The sequence below is a fragment of the Cupressus sempervirens genome, chromosome 8 (genome assembly GCF_028749045.1).
Source record: "Cupressus sempervirens isolate cs-2001-9-10 chromosome 8, ASM2874904v1, whole genome shotgun sequence".
Lineage (NCBI taxonomy): Eukaryota > Viridiplantae > Streptophyta > Pinopsida > Cupressales > Cupressaceae > Cupressus > Cupressus sempervirens.
The window spans coordinates 755,538,887-755,561,482 of record NC_143125.1 but is presented as its reverse complement, the minus strand read 5'-3'; the positions used below and the strand labels follow the sequence as shown (position 1 = coordinate 755,561,482).

The following is a 22,596-nucleotide window of genomic DNA, read 5'->3' as shown; positions in this document are numbered from 1 at the left end:
AAACCTATTTGGCTATCCTGTCATTCTAGGTAGACCATGGTTGGCCACAGCTGATGCAAACATAAATTGCAGATCAGGGAATATGACCATATCAAATGGCCAAGCAACCAAGCAATTTGATCTATATCCTCCTGCACAACCATTACCAGATTTGAGTACATCTTTTTGGCCAGATTTAGGAGATGAAGAAGAAGAGATAAATTCCATAGTACAACTTATGATGTTACATAGGCAATCTTTTCTAAAGTTGCAAGAAGAAGATTCAGTAATCGAAAGCATCCTTACCAACACTTGTGTGGTAGGAAAAGATGTGTCTGAAAGCTTTGTATTAGAATTGATTACATATGAGGAGTGTGATACAAGTTGTACTTTACTTAAGGAACTTGAAAATCTTTGTTCACTACTTCCCTGTGAATTAGAAGGAAGCCCAATCTCTGAAATTGCTATGGTAGAATCCACTATTCCTGTTGAACTGAGTAAAGGCCATAAACTGCATGTTAACCCCAAATTGACATCTGTACAGATGGAACAATTAAAAGAATTTCTTCAGAAGCATGAGAAGACTTTTGCTTGGGATTATGGTGATATGAAAGGATTAAGCCCTACACTGTGTACCCATAGGATATACATTAATGAAGGTTGTCTACCACTTCGTCAACCTCAGAGGAGGATAAATCCAAGCCTCAGAGAAATAGTCAAAACAGAATTGTAGAAACTGCTTGATGCTGGCTTTATCTATCCTATATCTGATAGTAAATGGGTATCACCGCTGGTTATAGTACCTAAGAAAGGAGGAAAATGGAGAATTTGTGTAGATTATAGGGAGTTGAATAAGGCTACTAAAAAGGATCATTTTCCTTTACCCTTCATAGATCAAGTTTTGGATACACTAGCTGGAAAGAAGTACTTCTCCTTTTTAGACGGATATAGTGACTATAATCAAGTCAGTATTGCTCCCAAAGACGAAGACAAAACTACATTTACCTGTCCATGGGGTACTTTTGCATACTCTGTTTTACCATTTGGTCTTTGTAACGCTCCTGCAACGTTTCAACGGGCTGTAATTAGTATTTTTGCTGATATATCACATGATTGTATGGAAATCTATATGGATGACTTTACAACATTTGGAGTTACTTTTGAAGAAGCAATGATAAATCTTGAAAAAGTTTTGGTAAGATGTCAAGAACATAATTTGGCACTAAATAGTGAAAAGTGTTTCATGCTCATGCAAGAGGGTGTGGTACTCGGTCATTTCATATCTACTGCAGGTATACAAGTAGACCCAGCTAAAATTGAGGTAATTCAAACATTACCCATACCCACTAAATTAAAAGATATCAGATCTTTTCTGGGACATGCTGGATATTACAGGCATTTTATAAAAGACTGCAGTAAAATAGCCAGTCCCTTGTACAAGTTGCTCACCAAAGAAGCTGAATTCAATTGGACACCTGAGTGTGATAAAGCTTTCCTGCAGCTTAAGCAACTTTTGACCACAGCCCCAATTTTACAAGGCCCTGATTGGAACCTACCTTTTCACATATATACAGATGCTTCTGATTATGCCATAGGTGCAGTTTTAGCACAGAAACACTCAAATCTTGAGAATGCCATTTATTATATCAGTAAGAGTCTTCATGGTCTAGAACTGAATTACACAGTGATTGAAAAAGAATTGTTAGCAGTAGTCTATGCTCTAAATAAATTTCGGCATTACATCACAGGTTATCCTATCTATGTTTATACTGATCATGCAGCAATCAAATATCTCATGAACAAACCTGCTATAACTGGAAGGTTAGCAAGATGGTTACTATTGCTACAAGAATTTGACATAACCATAGTGGATAAGCCTGGAAAAACAAATGTCGTAGCTGATTATTTGTCAAGAATCAATCATCATGATACTGACACTACTCTGGCAGATGATGCATTTCTAGATGAACATTTGTTTCATATTGCTGTTAAAGTTCCATGGTATGCAGATATTGCTAACTACATTGCAGCTAATAAGATACCAGCGCATTTTTCTTATAAGGAGAGAAAGCTGCTCATACAGAAAAGCTTCCATTTCTCATGGATAGACAATTTTCTGTTCTATACTGGACTTGATCAAGTTATGCGCAAATGTGTAAGAGAAGATGAGACATATGATATTTTGCATGCATGTCATAATGAGCCCTGCGGAGGACATTTTGCAGCCAAAAGAACAGCTTTCAAAATCTTAGCCACTGGTTACTATTGGCCTACCCTTCATAAAGATGCAATCAATTATACAAGGAAGTGTGACCAATGCCAAAGAATGGGTTGCCCAACCAAAACAGATGAAATGCCTCTGAATCCTCAAGTGGTGTTAACACCATTTGACAAATGGGGAATGGACTTCATCGGTCCTATTGATCCTCCATCCAATGGAAAGTCTTATATTCTGGTTTGTACTGACTACCTAACCAAATGGGTTGAGGTTAAGGCTATGAAGCATGCCCGTGACGAAAAAGTTGTCGAATTCTTGTATGAAGAGATTTTTACACACTATGGAGTTCCTAAAGAATTGGTTACTGATCAAGGCACACAGTTTACTTCCAACCCGATTTCAGAATTGATGAAACAGTATAACATTAGGCATCGCAGATCCAGTCCTTATCATCCACAAGCCCATGGACAAGCAGAATTTACCAACTGTGAGCTGGAAAATATTCTAGCTAAAACAGTCCATTTGCATCGTCGGGATTGGACCAGCCGGTTACAAGAAGCTGTTTGGGCTTATAGAACAACTTGGAAAACCACTACCGGATTCACACCATTTGAGCTTTTGTATGGGAAAGTGGCAATGCTTCCAATTGAATTTGAACACAAGACTTTAAGAACAGCGTTGACCTTAGATATTGATCTTCCTGCAGCACAAAGAGAACGCCTCCTGCATCTTAATTCTTTGGATGAAATGCGCAAGACCACTTTAGAACACACTGAACTGGTGCAAAAACAGAGAAAACACTGGCATGATTGTCATATCCTCAACAAACAGTTCAAAGCTGGTGACTGGGCATTATTGTATGATTCTCGCTTTAAGGATATGCCAGGGAAGCTGCAGACGCGATGGTTAAGACCATATCAAATCATCCATGTCTTTGACAATGGAACAGTTCAACTAACCACAATTGATGATGTGCCTTTCAAAATGCTGATCAACGGTCATCGACTTAAACTTTACAAACAGCCTCAAACAAAAGCCGAATTCATGCAACAGTTCGAACAATCGGATCTAACAACAACTCAAGTATCTCTTCCTGCAGCAGAAGGTGAAAACCTTCCGCCTGCTCCTCTTCAACATTAATTTTAATTTGCATGTCCATAATAATAACTTTATGTTCGCATAAAGTCCATTTTCTTTTCATGATATTTCTTTCCATTCATATCGTAATCTTCCATCCACCCACCCCACTCCATTTCTTAATCTTCCATCCACTCACTTTCTACATAATTAAGTTTTTGTGTTTTCAATCAAATCTGCACATGCTGATGGATGCTGCCGTTTACATTATTTCCACCACCTTTTTTTTGGAGCATGTGACAATCCACTTGGCAGGTATAAACGTTTTCAAACTATTATTCATTTATAAGTTTGCAGATTTTGTTAATTATATATAATATTGCATAGTCTCTATAATTACGGCGTATTCCAGTCCCTCACCCATACTAGTCTGACAAGTGAGGACACTTGTCATAAAATTAGCAAGGGGCAGGGGAGTGTCGTACTATCCAATGACATGCCTGATTAACTGTGATGATTTTCTAAAATCTTGGCATTACCCTTTATGAATGAGAACTTTTTGCCATAAGTATGCCATGTCAAGTGTTGTACTCCCACTTTCTGAATGAATTTTTTTTTTCCCTTGTTCGTGCCAAATTTTTCGTGCTAAGCCATGATGTGATCTATTTTTAAATTTTGGCATTTGAACCATGTTTTCGGACGATTTCCACGCAAATTCATGATTTACTTTTACCTAAAGTTTAATTATGGCACATAACAATTGGTTATGGCAATTAATGTTGCCAAAAAGAAGCAGTGAAGCGTCTGAGAACTAACACAGAGTAGTGAAGTTTGCATTTAGAAAGGGACAGAGCAACGGAGTAGCAGAAGAAGTATCAAGAAATGGGAGGAGGTTTACAGAGAAGAGAGCCGGTTGAGCACATTTTGTTGCTCTCTGACATAGAAGCAGTAAGAAGATTCAATGCATGCGGGTGGTTAGGTTATTGTTTGAATTTAATAGCATATGATGAAGAAGCAGCTGTAGAATTCACCAGGACATTTGATGAAGGTGAAGCTTCTGTGTGGGGTTTGACAGTAATTACAACAGAAGAACGAATTGCAGAAGTAACAGGGTTACCTTCTGTTGGAGAGCATTATCCGAGCTCGCATGACGCTAGGTCAGCAAGGGCCCAGTTCACTACCCCACATGACCCTCCATTGGATGTTACAAAGCAGGGGTGCAAGAGATTGTCTTTGCCGCCTCCATATCCTGAGCTAGCAATACATGTCATCAGGTATTTTACTTGTGAAGGCAGATTTTCTCACTTACATGCACACCATTTTAAGTTGCTTAGTTGTATAAGGCACAATATTGCCGTGAATCTTCCAAATTTTCTGTATATGCTCTGTATTAGTGCGGAAGAGACTCAAAAAGGGAAAGATAATTCTGTCACTCACCATGCCTTGATTAAGTTGTTAATAGAAAGGTCTCTTAGGGATGTATCCCCTTTGACGTGGGATGACTTTGTGAAATTTAAAACCCTACAACCCCAAGTTGACCCTAGTGAACGGTAGGGTGAGGAAAACGTAGTTCCCAGTAGTGAGCCTGCAGAACAAAATGTTGAGGGAGCTGAAACAGAAAACGCACAAGGGATTGAACCGGAATTTGCTTCCATTCAAGAGAATGTGCCTCCACCTGAACAGGACATCCCTAAACCCACTACTAGTAAAGCTAAAAGGAAACGGAAGTCACCAGAAGAAACTGCTGCTCAACAAAAACCTAGTCTTGCAATTAAGCAATAGAAGAAAACAAAGAAGGTTCCTGCAGCAACTAATCCTGCAGCAGTGATACCGAAACAGAAAAGTAGGCAAAAGACAGTAGTACAAGAAGAGACTCCTTTGCGGAGAAGCCCTAGAATGAGAGGGCAGATATTTAAAGATCCTATATTGTCTAAAGCACCTGCTCCAAAGTCTCCTGTGCAGATAATTTCTGACCATTCTCCCCTTCACACTGAGATGACAGAAGCTTCTGGTAATCCTCCTGCAGCATGTGAGCAAGAAATTAACGAAACCTTAATGGATTTACCAGGTGTTTCAAGCCATGAGAATGAAGTAGTTCCTGAATGTCATGATTCGAATACTGCCTTAGTCCCATATAAGTCAACATGGATCAATAGTTTGGCGGAACATCTATGGCGGGAACAGAAAAAGAAAAAGGATTATGAAGAGGATAACAGTGCCGTCACCTTGCAAAAACTCCTTTTCCAATTATATGGACAGCATTTATTTGCTGAAGCACTATGGAAAGAGGAGAAGAAAAGAATGAGCAAGATCATAACATCACAAAATGAGGAGATTGAAGAATTGAAAGAACAGCTAGAAAGACAGAAACAGCGCATGGAACATGCACTTAAATTAGCTGATCAAGCTCTTGCTTGCAGACCACCTCCTCGAGTATATGCTTTTTGTTTGGAAGAACAATATCTTTTGTTTCAGTTGATGTTAACCCTCAGAAATGTAAATGCAGAATTCAAAACCACACAAGAGTTTTATGGGCTGTATCAAACCTTACCACCATGGCAGCAAAATCTATTGTGTGAGTTGTATATTCATAATTTTGTCATTCCTGCAAAAACTGAGTGGAATCCTTTGCTCTATATAGGAGATGTGCATTTGAAAGCTTTAATGTCATGGATGTCTAATGAGGCGAATTATGACAAACAACTGGTTAATTACAGAAATGAGGAGAGAACAAAACCTTTACCCTTGAGGGCAGAAAGTAAACAACCAGAAGAAATGCTTCGAGACTGGTTTACATTAACCTATGGGAAGAGTAATCCAGAAGTTAGAAAGAAGGTATTTGCTGCTAGAGCCAAAGTGTATGCCAAATATGAAAACTTGCCCTACTTTGCATTCCAGAGAGCTATGACCGGAGTAAGAGTTAAATGGGCACGGTTACTTGATTCTCTCAAGAAATCAGAGCCGCACAGTCCTATTAATTTGGAAGCAGCACTATATAGAGTTCCAAAATATTTAGAACTGGAAAAGCAACTAAGGCTAGAGCTATGGTGTCCTTTAACCATGCAACCTCCAATGCTTTTATGGCCCCTATATGATGTTGATGTTGACAAACTTAATAAGTTGCAGGAAGACCACAGGCGAGAAGTATGGGAAAGGACCAGAGGATTCTATTACACCTTCAAGAGCAGTAGAAAGGAAAAGACAGAAGTTGGGGAGCTCAGATCTTTGACAAAGAAGTGTAATGCTTGAGGACAAGCATTAGTTTAGCAGGGGGCAGATGATGAGTCTAAAAAATGCCTTTATTTTGTTATGTTTAAGATACTTTGTGATACTCCGTTTATCCTTGTTTTAACACTTATAAGCCTATGTTTGATAAACCTTTGATGATTTATGGGGTAGAAAAACTATGTCATCTTTTGCCTAAATTATATCTAATATGCAATATTTCATATAAATATCCAAATGTGCGTTCTTATGCTTGAATTTAGTTTGATGGATGTTTATTTGCAAATATGTCTTATATCATAACTAACCTGATGATAAGGATTAAAGGATGAGCGGAAGAATCCAAAAGTTGGTTGTCGACAGCATTCAAGGAGAAACGAGCATCAAGGAACAACCACGAAAAGGAAGTTATAACCACTCCAGGAAACATGGCAGTGAATAAGGAGGAGCTTTTACGAGCCATTACCTTCTCTGCATTTATGTTGTAACAAGCGAATGCTGAGACTTCATTGCTCCCTCCTCAATTCCGTTATCCTTCCTTTCTGCTTTCAGTTGTTCTCCTATATTCTCTCCTGCGGACTTAACTTAAGATAGTGACTTTTCTGTTATGTAATAAAGAGTAGATTCCCTATATATGTCGGGATCGACTCCTGTGTGTGAAGTTTTTAGTTTTTTAGTTTTTGGTTTTTGATAAGTTTTATCGAGTAAGAGAGAACACTGATTCACAATTTGTTACAGTTGTGTTTTACAATTCTGAATCATGTAATGACTGATTAATGAAATGAATTAGTTCTCTTTAGCTTCTATCCTGCGTTGGTAGATTAGAGAAGCCAACCAAGGGGGCCCACTTGGAAGGTGGATTAGATTAGGATAGAATAGATTCATTTTACTAGCATTAGCAGTATTTTAAGTAAGACGTAGCTAGTTAATTCCTTCCTGTAGCATCACACTTCATGAACGTTCCTGCAGCATCTGCGAGAACAGTCTAGTGGATGAGTCAAGATGGAATCTCTGTTATCTTGTCATTGTGTTTTCAACATTCATAAATTCAGTAGTTTCCTTTCCACAGCAGTAGTGTAGTTTCCTTCCTTTACATTTTTACTTTCCTGCAGTACAAGCATAATGATTCATCAAGGTACCTAGTGCACATACTGTGCCAACCATTTCAAGTATACGTCCTTGGGTTGACAATCTAAATGCACCTCATGGTAGGGGAAAAGTAGTCCTTAGCTTGAATAGATTATTCCAAGCCAGGCCTAGTGCATGACTATGGAACACCTATTGTGAGGTGGTTCAAAAAGCTCAAAAACCGTCAAAGATGTATCAAGTTGGGAAACTTGACCACTTGTAAGAGTTAGAAAATCCTCAAACACATTTGCCAAATGCTCATATTGTTCATTTGCGGGGATGAGAGGAGCAACACAAGAAATAGGAAAAGCCATTGTATTAACTTCCGAGACTCAAATAGGAGCGAAAACAATGGAGAATGAATCCATATCGTCATCTACTTCATCTAGAAAAGGTGCTTCATGTATGGATGATGCACGAGTTTGTGTAGGCCTTGGGGGAGATATGATCATGACTTCCCCTTTTTCATCTGTATCTTCTTTATCCGATTCTGTCTCCAGATCCTCTTCTGATTCTTCCTTTGATTCTTGAACTGGTTCAAAAATTTGAGATGGCTTAGCTCTTTTTCCACCCTTTAATTTGAATTTGAGGGAACCCTTAGCATCAGAAGATGAGGCACCATCTTTCCCCGTAATTTTCAGCTGTGACTTCCTGCCAAGAGGGCCAAAGCTTCCACAATCCAAGCCCATCTTAGGATTAACTCTTTTAAGGCCTTTACTTTTCAGCCATTTATTAGTGTTTACCAAGATGGATTGCAATCTATCCATGATAGATATACCTTCTTTCTGTTGCCAATAAATAGGAAAAGGGCACTTCTTATCGAAGTTGACTTGATGAAACTTTGGATCAATGATATTGCCATCATCTTCAACTTGGAAATTTGAAGGGATCTCCAACATGTTGAGATCAATTATCTTCTGCAGGGTTAATCTGCAGCAGTCCATATTCATTATGTCAAGCTCTGTTCTCATATCAATCCAGATGTCCTCGATGCGATGAACATGTGTGTAAGCTCTTTTTATTTGAGAATTCATTTCTTGTTAATCAAAGTCGAATTTGGCTTTGAACTTCTTCAAGGTGATTAATCGCAACTTTGCTTCCATGTTCTTTGCTTTTGGCACAGAATTGATTGAATAGTTGCTAATCGCCAGGGGGTTTGGCTGAAGTAATGCTGAAACTAGGCCTATGCATAGCATGTTGATCACTTTGCACGTCCATGAGCTGTCTAGCTAGCTCCATCAAGATGATTTGATATGTAGCATAACTAGGTAAGGTATACGATTCACCTTTGAAATATCCAACACTCAAGTATGTAAAAATTGGAAACTGAATGAAAATACAGCCGTATTGATTCACCTTTTCCCATGTTGCATCAAATACCCTCTTGATGGATAATTGTCTATCGAACAAGCACCGAAAATGCTCAAAGAAAGTATCTTGGACTCTTTTGTAATGGAATTTACTATTTGCCAGAGTGATTTGATCATAGTAATCCCAAACAGAAATCTGAAAACGATCTCCCTTGGTTGAGAGACCACAGAAAGATTCCATGGAAGCAACAATGTAGAAAAGGTAAGGAGTTCATGTAGAAAGGTGTAACAATGTAGACAAGGTAAGGAGTTCATGTAAAAGAGCGTTGAAGTTCTCACGTTGAGCAATTGCTGGCAAAGTGCAGTGCTAATCAACTCTCTCCAAAAGATGTGTTCCCTATTTTCCATGTTTTGGAAGATGAGCTTGTACTTCCATGGCTTGACATCAGTAGAATCTTTGAGACCGCATACTTTGCTGAGAAGGATGATGAGGTTTTTGTACTCTTGTTTGAAATTAGACCAATGAACGGTCTTTGGCCATCTTGAGAAGTTGTTTCTTTTGTTGTCTAATCAATATTGGTTGACATATTTCTGATAATCACCTTTCTTCTCATTCCAAAATGCCAAAGATGATTCTTTGGTTAGATCTGGACATTTTTCTTTATGTGGTACCTTGAAGATCTACTCAATGACCTCTAGATCAAGGCTAATGACAACCTTTCTGTCAGTGTCTTTGATAGTCTTTGATTTTGGACTAAAACGTTGTGCACACCTAAGAACAAAATCAGGTTCCATGGCTGCCATAAGAAATGCAGACACCAAGTGAATGTTACTTCTTTTGATGCGCTTCATCTCTTGGCCAACAAAAGTTTCAACTCTCCGCAGAAAATCAGCCATGTCCATATGACCGATCATTGTGTCCATGACATTGTCAAGAACAAATATGACTGATGATGGAGTTGCATGAGCCAATTCTTTATTGTATTGATATTTCATCTTTCTTTTGGATTTTGTTGATGAGGGCATCTCTTGCGTTTGCGCTGCAACACAAAAATCCCGAAACATAAACACATCATCAGAAGGAATCACCATACAAGTTGATTTGCGATCAGCAACAAAGATTTGGAAACGGATTGGAGACTGTAGATCCGATGAAATGATCTCAAAAAGAAATCATATGCATATGCAATGAACGAAGATGAAAGGTGAATGAAATGCAAAATGCCGAATGAAGTGTTATGGTGGAAAATGGAAGATGGAATGAAATGCAAATGTGAGGGTGAAATGAATGGGAATGCATGCGAATGAAGATTGCTGATTTCAAATGTGACTTAGGGTTTTCAAGGCATTATTGCATGAAAAATGAGTACATGTAAGTGCAACATGCAACGAGAGATGAAAAGTGAGATGAGATGCGAAGCATGGAAAGATATGGAAACATGTATTTGCTCATGAAGGCGGAAATGGAAAACGGAAGAGGGACAATGAACTTTATAGTCATCTTTGGTGAAAAGGTGAAGTCAAAGTACATGGAAGATGAAAATGACATCTTTTTGAATTTTCAAAAAGTGACTTTTAGTCAAAATCGGGGTTTTGAGATGCAATTACATGTAAGGCTTTTCATGTAATCGTGTCGTGCGAGTGAATATGGAAAGTGAGATGAGTGAAAATGGAAGCAGAAAATAGGATTATATGCATGTGCGGATAGTGAATGAGATGAAAAACATGTAATTGCATTTGTTGGATGAGATGCGAAGTGTTGTGACATGGAAGATAGATTTGAAATGTAATGATGCTTTCGCATGAAGTGAAACAACAAGTTCTTGAGAAAGAACTTGTAACTTCTCCAAAGCAAGCACAAAACACAAAACTCAAAAGAAAAATGTACCTTTGGAAAGTGACTCAAACATGTCAAAATGCAAAGCACTTCAATACACAAATTCAAATTTGGAGTTTGGGGAAAAACCAAAAACATGAAAATGACCAATTTCTTAATTTTTAAAGAAAAAATGCACTTTCCATGGTATTGATTTCAACAAGTGGCATAAAATCAGCAAGATAAGTACAAATTAAATAGCAAGAAAGAATAAGTCCACTTACATGAAAATTAAATGCCAAAAATGGTGGAAAAAGATGCTTCAATGTTGAATTTTTTTTCAAAAGTTCTTGGACTCTTTCCAACTTTGCAAATTCAAATGGGAGAAGGCAACAAACAAGGTGTTTTAGGTGGAAGATGCCAAAACATGCCCTATCATTGCTCCAATAACTAATTTTTTCACCAAGGAGCATGATCAAAATGTTTTGATCATTAAACACCAAAACAAGTGCCATGATGCAATGCAATCACCAAAATATGTAAAATCAATTCCTTCTTGAGCAAAAACTTGGGCCAAAAATGGATTGATTTGGAGTTTTCACCAAAAACCTGCCCTAGGATAGAGCTTAGAAAAAAGTCTTTTTGCAAGATGAATCCATTTTTTATGTTAGAAAATCCATTGCCAAGCCAAAATCGGGTTCTTGAAGGCCCATTACATGTGTTCTTCCAAAATCAGACTTTTTAGGAAGCATAACATGTTTTAAAATATGCATAAGGTTAAAATCAGACCTTTTAAGATGGAATGCATATTTTAAAAACTCCCCATAAGGCAAATTGCACCTTTTGAGAGGTATGACACATTTTAAAATATGCTCTTGGTTAAAATCAGACCTTTTGGGGAGGATTTCATATTTCAAATGAAAGCTCACTTTTTGGTGTAATGACACCAAAAAGGTCCACTTTTGATAACTTAAAGTCATTTAATAAACACATATCAATTTAGTTTCATTAAAATGTTACTTTAATGGGACATAAACCATATTTATATATCATATTAAAAATATAACACATAAATATCATTTAAAAAGTAACATTTAAATGAGCAATTGATTTGAATATCAAAAATTAGATTGAAACAATATAGTTTATATAGTCACTTAAAGTGAAAAATCAAAAAGTAACTCAACTTAAAATTATAACATAAAGTGCACTATAGTTATTTTAAGTGAAAAATTTAATGATAAAGTAACTTAAAAACATAATATAAAGTGAATTTAAGTTATATTTTTCAAAAAGTGAATGTCAAATTAAAAATATAACTTGATATTTTTAATTCGTGTTGTTGCATCAAAAAGGTCCTTTTTTGAGGCATTGAAATGACTATAACTCTTGACTGACAACTCTGATTATGCTCTAGGTTAGACCAAATCGAAGGGGAAATTGAAAGCCATGACATGAGCAAAACCAAAGGACTAAAAATCAACAAACGCAAACTCAAAAGCAAAAAAAAGGACGATGAAGGCCTCAAAAATCAAGCAAAGGCTCGACAGAAAGCAAAATGAAAAAGACTTGATGAAAGCCTTTAGTAAAACAATTTGATATACGAATTGAAGTCGATTGATTGATCAACTTTAAGCAATTGAATATCAAATTCAACTTAGAGGGATGCGAAATTAGCTTGAAAAAAGTTTCGTGTTGTTACCAACATTTTGTGGTGATAAACTGTAGGACAATAGATTCATCATATGTATCCTCCTCACTCTTGGTATCCTCATTGTAAGGACCAACTTGTCCTAAAATGAAAAAAGAATAGATTTTCTAGAAGTCAACAATAACATATCAACTCAAAATGCAAGGATTTTTTTTGTTTACTTTTCAAAGTTAGTCATTGATTACTTAGGGAAGATATTTTAAGATAGTCCGTTTGGGACAATATTAACGTTTAGCCATCCAAGCTCTTCTATCCTGGGAAAATAAAGGGGTTATCTAGACCCAATCTCTATCTACACAAAATAGAGGATAACGTAAGCAACTTATCTATCCACCCAGGATGGGTCCTCATAAGGACAGGACATACTTAACGCTTTGGTCAAAGACTTACACTCTTCGGGACCTGTAATGTCCCCTTTCTGGCATTCATAGCATGATGTTGTCGTTAGCCTATTTCCCCACAGTCCCGTAGGCTAACTAGGACATTAAAGGGGCTTAGAGGCCATTTGGCCTAGACAGTTTTAGTTGCAGGTCTTTCTGAGGGGTTCTGAGGCAACTTTGGGCATACTTACTATTTATAGTAAGTCATCTTGGACATGGCCGGACATTCAGTCACAGTGGTATGTCAATGGTAATTGTTTAAAATCGACAGGAAGACTTATTTATCATTGATAAGATTTGTTATGCATTGATAAAGCCATTTTATAAAGTTAAATTTAAATATTTAACTTTATTAATGCATAGACTATAGTTTGTGGGAAATATTTAAATTAAAAGAGTTCCCTTTATTTTTATAACACATTGGAGACATAAGGTACATAAAGGGAGTTATGTTTTATCCCACATTGAGAAAACGAAGGATTGAGCTCTTGTGAGAACACTATAAAAGAAATGGAAGAGCTTTTTTTTTTGTATGCTTGGATGAAGATTAATGTTATGTTGTTGGATATCTGATTATCGGGCTTGGAGGACGGAATCCCTCTTTGCTAGCATTCTCTTCGCTGTTGGAAGACACAGTCAGGAGGATCAAGGGTGTTTTCACTTCAGGAAACACACTGAGTTTCATTTGGGGCGTTCGCATAAAGAAATTTACAAGAGTTTGAGGTGCAGATTTGAAGTTAGTTATTGTTATAGTGCCGCATGAACAGTATTTTGCTACAGTCGGCATGAACAGTATTTTGCTACAGTACGGCGTGAACAGTGTTGGTATCAAGTTTACTTGTTTTTCCAGCTGATTAGAAGTTTGGAGGGCTGCCGACTACATCTGCAAAATACTACGGCAACTAATTCCAGGTTTCTTCTGTCAAATTTTGATACTTTGCATAATAATTGTTGAATACAAGTCTGAATAGTTGTTGCAGCGTTTAAGGCAGCTGTAAGTGCACATTTACATTTAAAAATCACCCTTTTATCAACAGATTGAAAGAGTTTCCAAATTTTTTCATATACTATTGAATATGTGCCAAGTGTTTGTGAAAATGTTATGATGTGTATTATGCATTTTAATGTCACTTCATAGTTGTTCGTAAATCTACTCATTGGAAAGCAATTTATTGAGGAAATCAGCTTTATGAGTTTGCATACAAAGTGTTTGACAATATTCCTTAAGTTAAATTTCTACAAGTCAAAGTTCAAATCAGGGGAGGATATTACAGGACCATTTGGGTTCATAGTGACTTGCCATAAGTTTCACAATTTACCCAAGTTGTGCCAAGGTTTTTATCAAGTGTATAAGTAAGTTCTACAACCTTCCTTGAATTTCAGGCTTATGGAAAGGTGCAAACTATCGAGAATATCTCTAAGTCCTACACCCCCTCTCAACTTTTGGGCATCCAGTTGGGTATAGGTACCTCCTGAGAATCATTCATTTACTGAATTTAGTAATTTAGAAATCTATAATGTGACAATGAATGAATAAATACCACAACTATGTCTAGGGCACCTGTGCACTAGAGGTATCCTTCACCTTCCAGGCTGCCTACATACTTGTATCCACGGGATCAATGCCCTTGAACCACTCTCACTATCGATATGTAGTTTTGCTTTCTAATTTTTTTGGATGTAACCATTGTGTAGACAAAACCCTTTTGGGGTACTATCCATTCCCCAACAATTCTTCGCCTTCATAGACTCACTTGGGCAAATTAAGTGGTGTTTCAAAATATCTAGTATAACTTGTACAAGACCGTTCAAGATTATAGTCTTTTATGTGTAATATTGTCCTATACACATGTATTTTATTTCCTCACCTATGATGCTACTGTATCAAGTTCTCTTGGAGTTATTGAGTTTCCTACCGTGTTTGTTTTCTTTTCCATGTGGCTTGTTCAACGAAAGTCAACTTGCTAAAACAATATTTTTGTTAAGTATGCAAACATAAGATAACATGAACAGCTAGATTATTAACCAATTAGATCTTAAGTGGATTGGGATACAAGAATAGTACTCAAAGGAACTCAATTACGTTGAGGTGAATTTAGAATTGTGTATTATACTATTAGAGTTTCAAAATAGAAACAATTGTTCTGGGACAGAGATATCTTTTGGGACAGAGATATCTTTCTTACTGTATGGGTCTTCTTAAATGGATTGGGATACCAGAATAAGACAATTCACATTTAAATAGAATGTAGGACAAAACTATTCCATGATGTGGCAAGTGTTTGGCATAGAGGACATATAATGTTAATGATCCATCTGAAAGAGTAGCAACTTCAACACAGTGTGGTAAGAGGACGCAAACCAAGTGATGCAAGAATATAAGGTCATGATACTAAGATCTATTTACTTTTACAATCTATTGTCAACAAGGAAGAGTATCTAGTTTAAATACAGAAGCTATGTTGTCTGACTGTCTTCAGTTGGGTGTTGCGTAATGAGTGCTTATAATGGGAACAAACAATATAGAATACAAGGCAACAAGGGATCACACAATAAACTATATTCTTCCTCAAGGGTTAATGAAACTACAACACAATCAGATCTGATGCAATTGACATTATCTTCAATAATGCAAGCAATATTGATTCCGAGTGATATACAAAATATACATTGGTCATATAAATGATGTGCTATCTCTAAATTACTTTTTTGTTATAAATTGTTTTCATGATTTGCTGATCTGATGATGCTATTTGGTATATTCACCAATGTACTTTGGCTTATTGATCTATCCTGAGCTGTTTGCAGTTAGGATATCCTGCTGACTGTATGGCTCCTCTAATAATAGATATATCATTCACTTGGTGAGAATGAAAACAAGAGCTCAAGGGTTCAACTTGCTATTTAATTAACCTACAAAGGCACTCATTGTTTTCAGCAACCTGTCTAAGTAAATTTTCCAGTTGCCAAATATTAGGTTGGTAATGGCATGACTCCTACAATTTGTACATAGCTGGTGCAGATGACTAAAGGAAGGTGATAGTTTGGTAAGTATGGGTTGTGGACTTGAATGTAGTAGGGTCAAGTATTACTGCAAAATATTTTGTTATATGACAGCAATTAGGAACACACACACATACCAACTCTTTTATACAGTATTTTAACATATTCTAAAATCTTCAAGATGCTTCTAATCTAGAAATAAAATTCAATTTCTTATAATGACATGGGGCTGTAGTTTTTGTTTCCAAATAACCATTTTATCATAAGCTTGTATGGTACAAGGTAAAGTTGTTATATCACTTTTCAGCCTTATATAGGCACCTCTAATATCCATAACCGGATATTTTCTCAAAACTCTTAACAAGACCTCACTATTTTTTGAACAAATAAATTCATGAAATGTTTTTTAGATTTCACCAACAAAACCCCATTAAATAACTAGATTAAAAGAAGTCTCAATATCTTATTGCAATAAATTTCCAACAAAATGCATTTTCGAAATTAATGTTTCATTGAAGTTTTTCATTAAAATGACCAAGAAATCCAATCATAGGTACAACAACTACAACAAGATTGGATAATAGAAAAGATGAACCTGAAATACAATGTGAAACACCTGCATGATGTTTCCAATCTACAATGGATTTTTGTCCACTGTCCAAGATCAAAGGTTTCCGTCCTTTCACCTTTTAAAAGCTAAGGCTTTCAAAAGTGACTCTCCAAGAGAGAAAATGAAGTCCAAATCACAAAATCAAGTATGCTGAAAATGAGCTCCCATTTATTTCCTTTTTAAAATAATACTTTTCCCCAATTTAAGGAAATAAAGTGCCCATAGATAATAAAGTGACATTAACAATATGAACTTAAGTTATAAGTCACTTTATAATAAATCAATCAAACCTTTAGGGTTTGAAATCTCCAATTAGGTGGACTCAAATATGCATGTGTGATAGCTTGTCGAAAAGGTTTTAAGAAGATGCTCCTAGTCCAACCCTGGAATGCCAAGAATACTAAGCCTGCTAACTTACTAAAATTAGTGAGTGTCTGGAAACCCCACTTAAACAACCTTGATTAGCCAACTGAAACTGCCTAGGCCAAAATCTGAACTAATCATAGAGAAAAATTGCCAAGCCCTTGAGACCAAGGCAAAATGGGATAATTGCGCAATGGAAATCATTGTCCCTGGAATGGGGAAAACAATCTTGCCTTCTCAAAGATTGCTTTCCCTCAAGAAATCTGAAATTGTATATTGAAACCAAATGGCTGGATTCCAGATTTGCCTCAAAACTCATACTCTGTCCAACTACAACACTATATTGGTATAAACATCTCTAACCCCAGAGTCGTAAAACAACTCAACATAATCCCAAACACTAATCAACAGAATATCAGGAGTCTAAAACATCTCATGTGTATACTCAATCAAGACAACATGTCATGCATTGCTATCATAAAAGAAAATGCTCTCTACCCAACTAAGTACCTCACTCCAGCTGTAACTATACACCTCTAATACCAAGAGGTGGCATAAGTTCAAAAGTGTACCAAAAAATCACTCCTCAACTCGCTAATCCATAAACCATGTGAATGCTCTACCTGGATCCCAAGCGGAGATCTATGTGATATCCATGATATCTCCAACTAATTTCTATAATACTTGCACCAATGAATCCTTAGTCGCACACAAAAAGTATTCATTTAGAGATTGAGTACAATGAATAGTAATATTGTGCATATACCATATAGATGAGGAACGCCTAATATTGATTATACCAAAAAGAAATCTTTGATACCAAGAGAAATAAAGTAGAATAGGGTAGGGTTAAAAGCCACTGAAACCGCACAAGTCAAGAGGGGAAGATGTTTCACTTTCGAAATGGCGAAGAGAGCAGAACTCCAAATGGAATTCACAATTACAATAAACAAAACAAGTCGCATACCTACAACATCCAACCTGACAGACATATATACCTTGTCAGAGGAAAACTCCCAAGGGAGAAACAACATGTCGACACATGACATGACAAACACCTATGCCTATGGAAAATTAAAGATGGGCCCGAGATATACATAAAGAAATCGAGATGCCAAATACAAATGTTATTATTTAATTTAATTTGATGACATGGATATTACGACCTCTATGTCTTATGAGCACCAACTTCCACACTTCGTAGGCACTAACCTACAAGAAGCACCAACTCCCACTGATGTCTTCATGAGCACTAACCTATTGCACACAAACTGATTTTCCGCCTTTGCAATGTTTCTATCTTCAACTGATGATAGATGATTACACTACTCTTTATGTATATTTCTCTTTTCGTATTGTATATCTATATAAATTTATCCACCCTTCTTCCTAAAGCCCGTCTTTAATAAGAAATAATTTTTATTTTCACCATATATATATATATATATATATATATATATATATCGCTGCTATGTTTGCTCGTTAAAAAAACTTATTTCCTTTTTCTATTTATTTCATCCCAAGGTCGATTGATAGTTGTTTCATCTCTCATCATGCATGCTTTAATAAATATTATCTTTTTTCATTTTCATGATGTTGTCAATTCTTATCTAAGCGGTATCATATATATATATATATATGATGTCAATCATATGGTCTTTGCATATAGGGATTTTGAATGTCCTTAGTCGACTCTACAATCAGGTATGCACACTATGATGATGCAAATTCTGAGGAGGCTCCTAGTGAGGCTTATGTTGTATTCTTGTGTTCAAGAAGACAACTTGATCCATCGATTTGATGAAATCAAGGATGAGGAAGTTCCTCAAAAGCCCATAACCCTCGCATTGTGGGGAACTCCACTTCTAGTTTTTCCAAAGGACAATAGAGGAATTCAACAATTGAGTGTTTTTGTCCCTCCTCCAAGTGTACCCAAACCCAATGTGTCTAATCTAAAGGCTCAGGGTGAATAGTTTTCCTCTTCTTTAGCAAGTTCATATCAAGCATTTGATATCATTGATCATGCAAAGAAAACAAAAATATACATGTTTGAGATTGGATACCTACAAGCCAACCAGATCATCTGGATTGACTTACCAAATTTGTTAATAGATACATACCTATATAGATATGCACACACACACACACACATTTACAATAAATGGTTAAATAAATCTGCTGTGCGAAAAACTATAAATGGTTAAATATTCTAATTGAAGTTTATAATGTGCCTTCACATTTAGATTGGTATTGCTTGAGAAAAACTTTTCTTATGAATAAATTTTCATTGAAATGATAATTTCTTTGCAGAGGGATGAATTATCTTCATCAACATAAGCCAACACCAATTATACACCGGGATTTGACACCATGGTATTGGCCAAATTTTTTTAGCTTTATTTTAAGTGATTTTACACCTGACTCAAACATAACAATTTTGTTGTTGGAATTTAATTCCTTTTCTTTTGTTTGTTTGAATAGGAATGTTCTGCAGGATGAAGAAGGGCATTTGAAAGTTACTGATTTTGGGCTAAGCAGGATAGTTCAAGACAAGAATCTTGCAGAGCCTGTTAAAATGACTGGAGGGACAGGCTCATGTAGGAGTTTCTTTAGTCATAGTCTTAGGATACATAAATTTACTATCGTTTCTAAGCTTGATGCAATGTAAGTCTTATATTTATGCTTTGCATCTTGGATGTTAAGAACTGAACTTAGTCCATTGATTAATCTGGCAGATCGATACATGGCTCCTGAAATTTATCGTGAAGAGAGTTATGACAAGAGTATAGATGTCTTCTCTTTTGCTTTCATTATGCAAGAGGTAAGTTTGATTCAAGACTAATGAGCATATGGCCACATCTAAATACCATATATGTAGTATTTATAATTATGATTTTTATGCCCAATACATCTTAATGCAGTAAAGGAAAAGCATCAACCCATTGATCTCCATCTTTCAGTAAGTCACTCTGATTGATGTCAACTTAAATGAAGTTACATGAAGAGGAATGCTGATCAAGTGGTAATTCATTGCAAGAGCCGAACTGCCTAGTAGACATCCCTTTCTCCATTTAGGTCTTATGGAGACTTTGAGATCATCTGTCTCAAAGTCTTCTTCAATGTAGAAAATTAAAATGTGGTGTTTAAACAATAATATTCAACAGGAAACATCTTTGACCTTTGTATTCCATATAATGATTTCTTTACATTCTTCAATTTCATATTGATATTATCAATCATCTACAGAAGATCAAGTAATAACACAAGACTAGCGATTCTATAGAGCTTCTAGGGTTCATCTTCGTGAGTCCATTTATACTTCCATTAGATTTAGTTTGGGAACATATCCACAATATTGGAACCTGGGTCTCGTTGTAGTAAGCACCCATTACCGCTGAACGCAATGCCTATGGATTACTTGTTTTGATTGCCACATCTCTTTATATGAATTGATTGTAATTTCTATCCACTACATGTTTTCACAAACGTGGTATCATAGAGATCCTTATTGTGACTGATATGATTTGGCATTTTGTTCTTACAGTAGTTTGACCTATTTCTTCCCTTCTATATCTGTTTTGGACATTCTATTTAAAATAGGACTCACAGCCTGCCTTCTTTGAAGATTGCAACCAAAACCTCTTGGGCTGTCTGTTAGCTGCCTAATCCAGGAGAGAACATGATATTACAAAAGCAGTTTATTCCTATGGTAACTTCAGTGTTTATAATTAGAAAACATTCAGCCATATTATATATTTCCTTTTTCAGAAGCAATTTTAATACATGCCTTAATAGTAACAGTACATAGTGTTCAGGCCCGCATGATACTAACATAGACTATAGCATCAGATCCAAATTGACTAGCCTGATAAAGCTATCACCAAATTGGAATTGGAAATTGATTGTTAATTATGCCTCCAGTAAAGGCAATGAAGTGTTATTGCGCATGCAGCTTCATGTACTCCTGGTCTTCTGTATCCACTTAGTTAGGGACTATCCACTGGCACTTGATCTGCATTCAGTGTAAAAAGTGTGTTCTGCCTCCATTTTTAACAGTATGAGATTTTCAGTCATCCTTCAACTCATTGGGCAGAGTTAAAATTTGTCTCATTTTGTTTCATCATATGTCCTTCCATTACCTTTCATCCAATGTAACATCCAACATCAATACAACTCCTCCATTTACTGAACGACCACATGAATTGCTAGGGTTTATTCGCAATGGCACCCTCACTTGACCATGGGTTCCTTTGGTAGCTCCATTGAAATTCAATAAATCAACCCAATAATAAGGGATTTCATTAGACTGCCAAATATTTCCAAGGTTTTCCATCACTCCTGTTTAATCAAATGTTAACTGGTATTGCTAGACTTTTTCAATATAAACAAATTTGTAGCAATAATTGTTTTACAGTTACTTTTGTAGATGTCATTTTCCTTATTGATTGAAACTCTTGGGGCCTAAGGAAACCTTCAACAAATCGGGTTATGCATCTGATGATATTTTAACAAACAAAATCCTGTCCGTTATTTTGCCCTCCAATGGACAGAATTAATATGGTGAGAAATCCTATTTACAGATTATAAATAGATGGCTCTACAGACAATGTACAATTTTATTATAAGTATATAGTTTCGTAGATGATGTGAGCTCCATTCTATCTGGTATGTTCTACAGATTTTGTGAGCCTCATTGAATCTAATACAAAAGAAATGAAATTTTCATATTACTGTCTACGACAAAAAGTGATGTTGCTAAAAAAAATTGATTCAATTATGTGCAATTTGTGTTCTAGATGTTTGAGGGAGGACCTTCAAATAAATATGAAGATCCCCACGTATTAGCAGAAAAGCGTGCAAAGGAGAATCACAGACCAGCACTCATGTCATCTTTTTATACTAAAGAAATTAAAGAGTGCGTAATAGCTTGTGATTGCTATGTTCATGAACCGTACATTCTTAATTTGGATATACATCAATATTATTTCTTATTGAATTTTGAAGGGAATGCAAGTTTTTTTTTTCAGGCTTGTTCGGAAATGCTGGGATAAGGATCCTCGCCAGAGACCATCATTTGAGGCAATTATCAAAGAACTAGAGGTAATTGAAGTACGAATGCTTAAGTCAAAAAAAAAGATGCATCCGAATTATTGGGTTAACAATTGTTCTGTAATGTAAAGAATATATAAACAATCCATTCTAACAAAATTCTTGACGAGTAAATGCTTTACTGTATATAAGACGATAAATGTAGAACCAAAAGTTATTTTTTAACACTTAGGTTAAATTTTATATTTATTACAACCTTTTGTAATGATGATGTTATTTCTTTGCGTTATTTTCTAGTTAAAATTTCTTTTTCTTACTTGCTAATTAAATACATTTTTATCTATTAAAAAAATACGTTTTATATGGCTAGTATCAAATTGAGGAAAATCAATAGTAACCAAATTATGGTTTCAAGGAGTTTATGTGACGGACCATAATTTTAAAATTATTATATTTAAATGTTCACCATGTTAGACATGATTAATAATGGTTTGTTTGTCTTCTAATTTTATAGATGGAAAGAATCAATGTCACAAAGGTGCTTTTTCATACTAATTGAATAGCTTGTCAAGATTAGACAAGTATAACAAAATGAAATATATTATTATTCATAAATAAAGATTTGTAATTGCATTTATAAGGTAACAAAAAAAAATTAAATATTAGAAATAAATTTAAAAAAGATAATTACCAAAACTAAAAGTTGTAAGATTACTGTAGAAATGTC

The 22,596-nt window shown here is 35.8% G+C and overlaps 1 protein-coding gene across 2 annotated transcripts in view; it reads left to right on the top strand.

Annotated features, from left to right (window-relative positions):
• The window catches only part of LOC149544629 (serine/threonine-protein kinase VIK-like), a 107,344-nt gene extending 85,210 nt beyond the window's left edge, over positions 1-22,134 (top strand). For both annotated transcript variants that reach the window (XM_089795223.1, XM_089795224.1), the window contains 5 exons: positions 19,131-19,193; positions 19,302-19,417; positions 19,556-19,641; positions 21,617-21,735; positions 21,848-22,134. In XM_089795223.1, the coding sequence (XP_089651349.1) occupies positions 19,131-19,193; positions 19,302-19,417; positions 19,556-19,641; positions 21,617-21,735; positions 21,848-21,998 (535 nt within the window). In that variant the 3' untranslated portion in view covers positions 21,999-22,134. The remainder of the gene's footprint in view (positions 1-19,130; positions 19,194-19,301; positions 19,418-19,555; positions 19,642-21,616; positions 21,736-21,847) is intronic.
• The last annotated feature ends 462 nt before the right edge of the window (positions 22,135-22,596 follow it).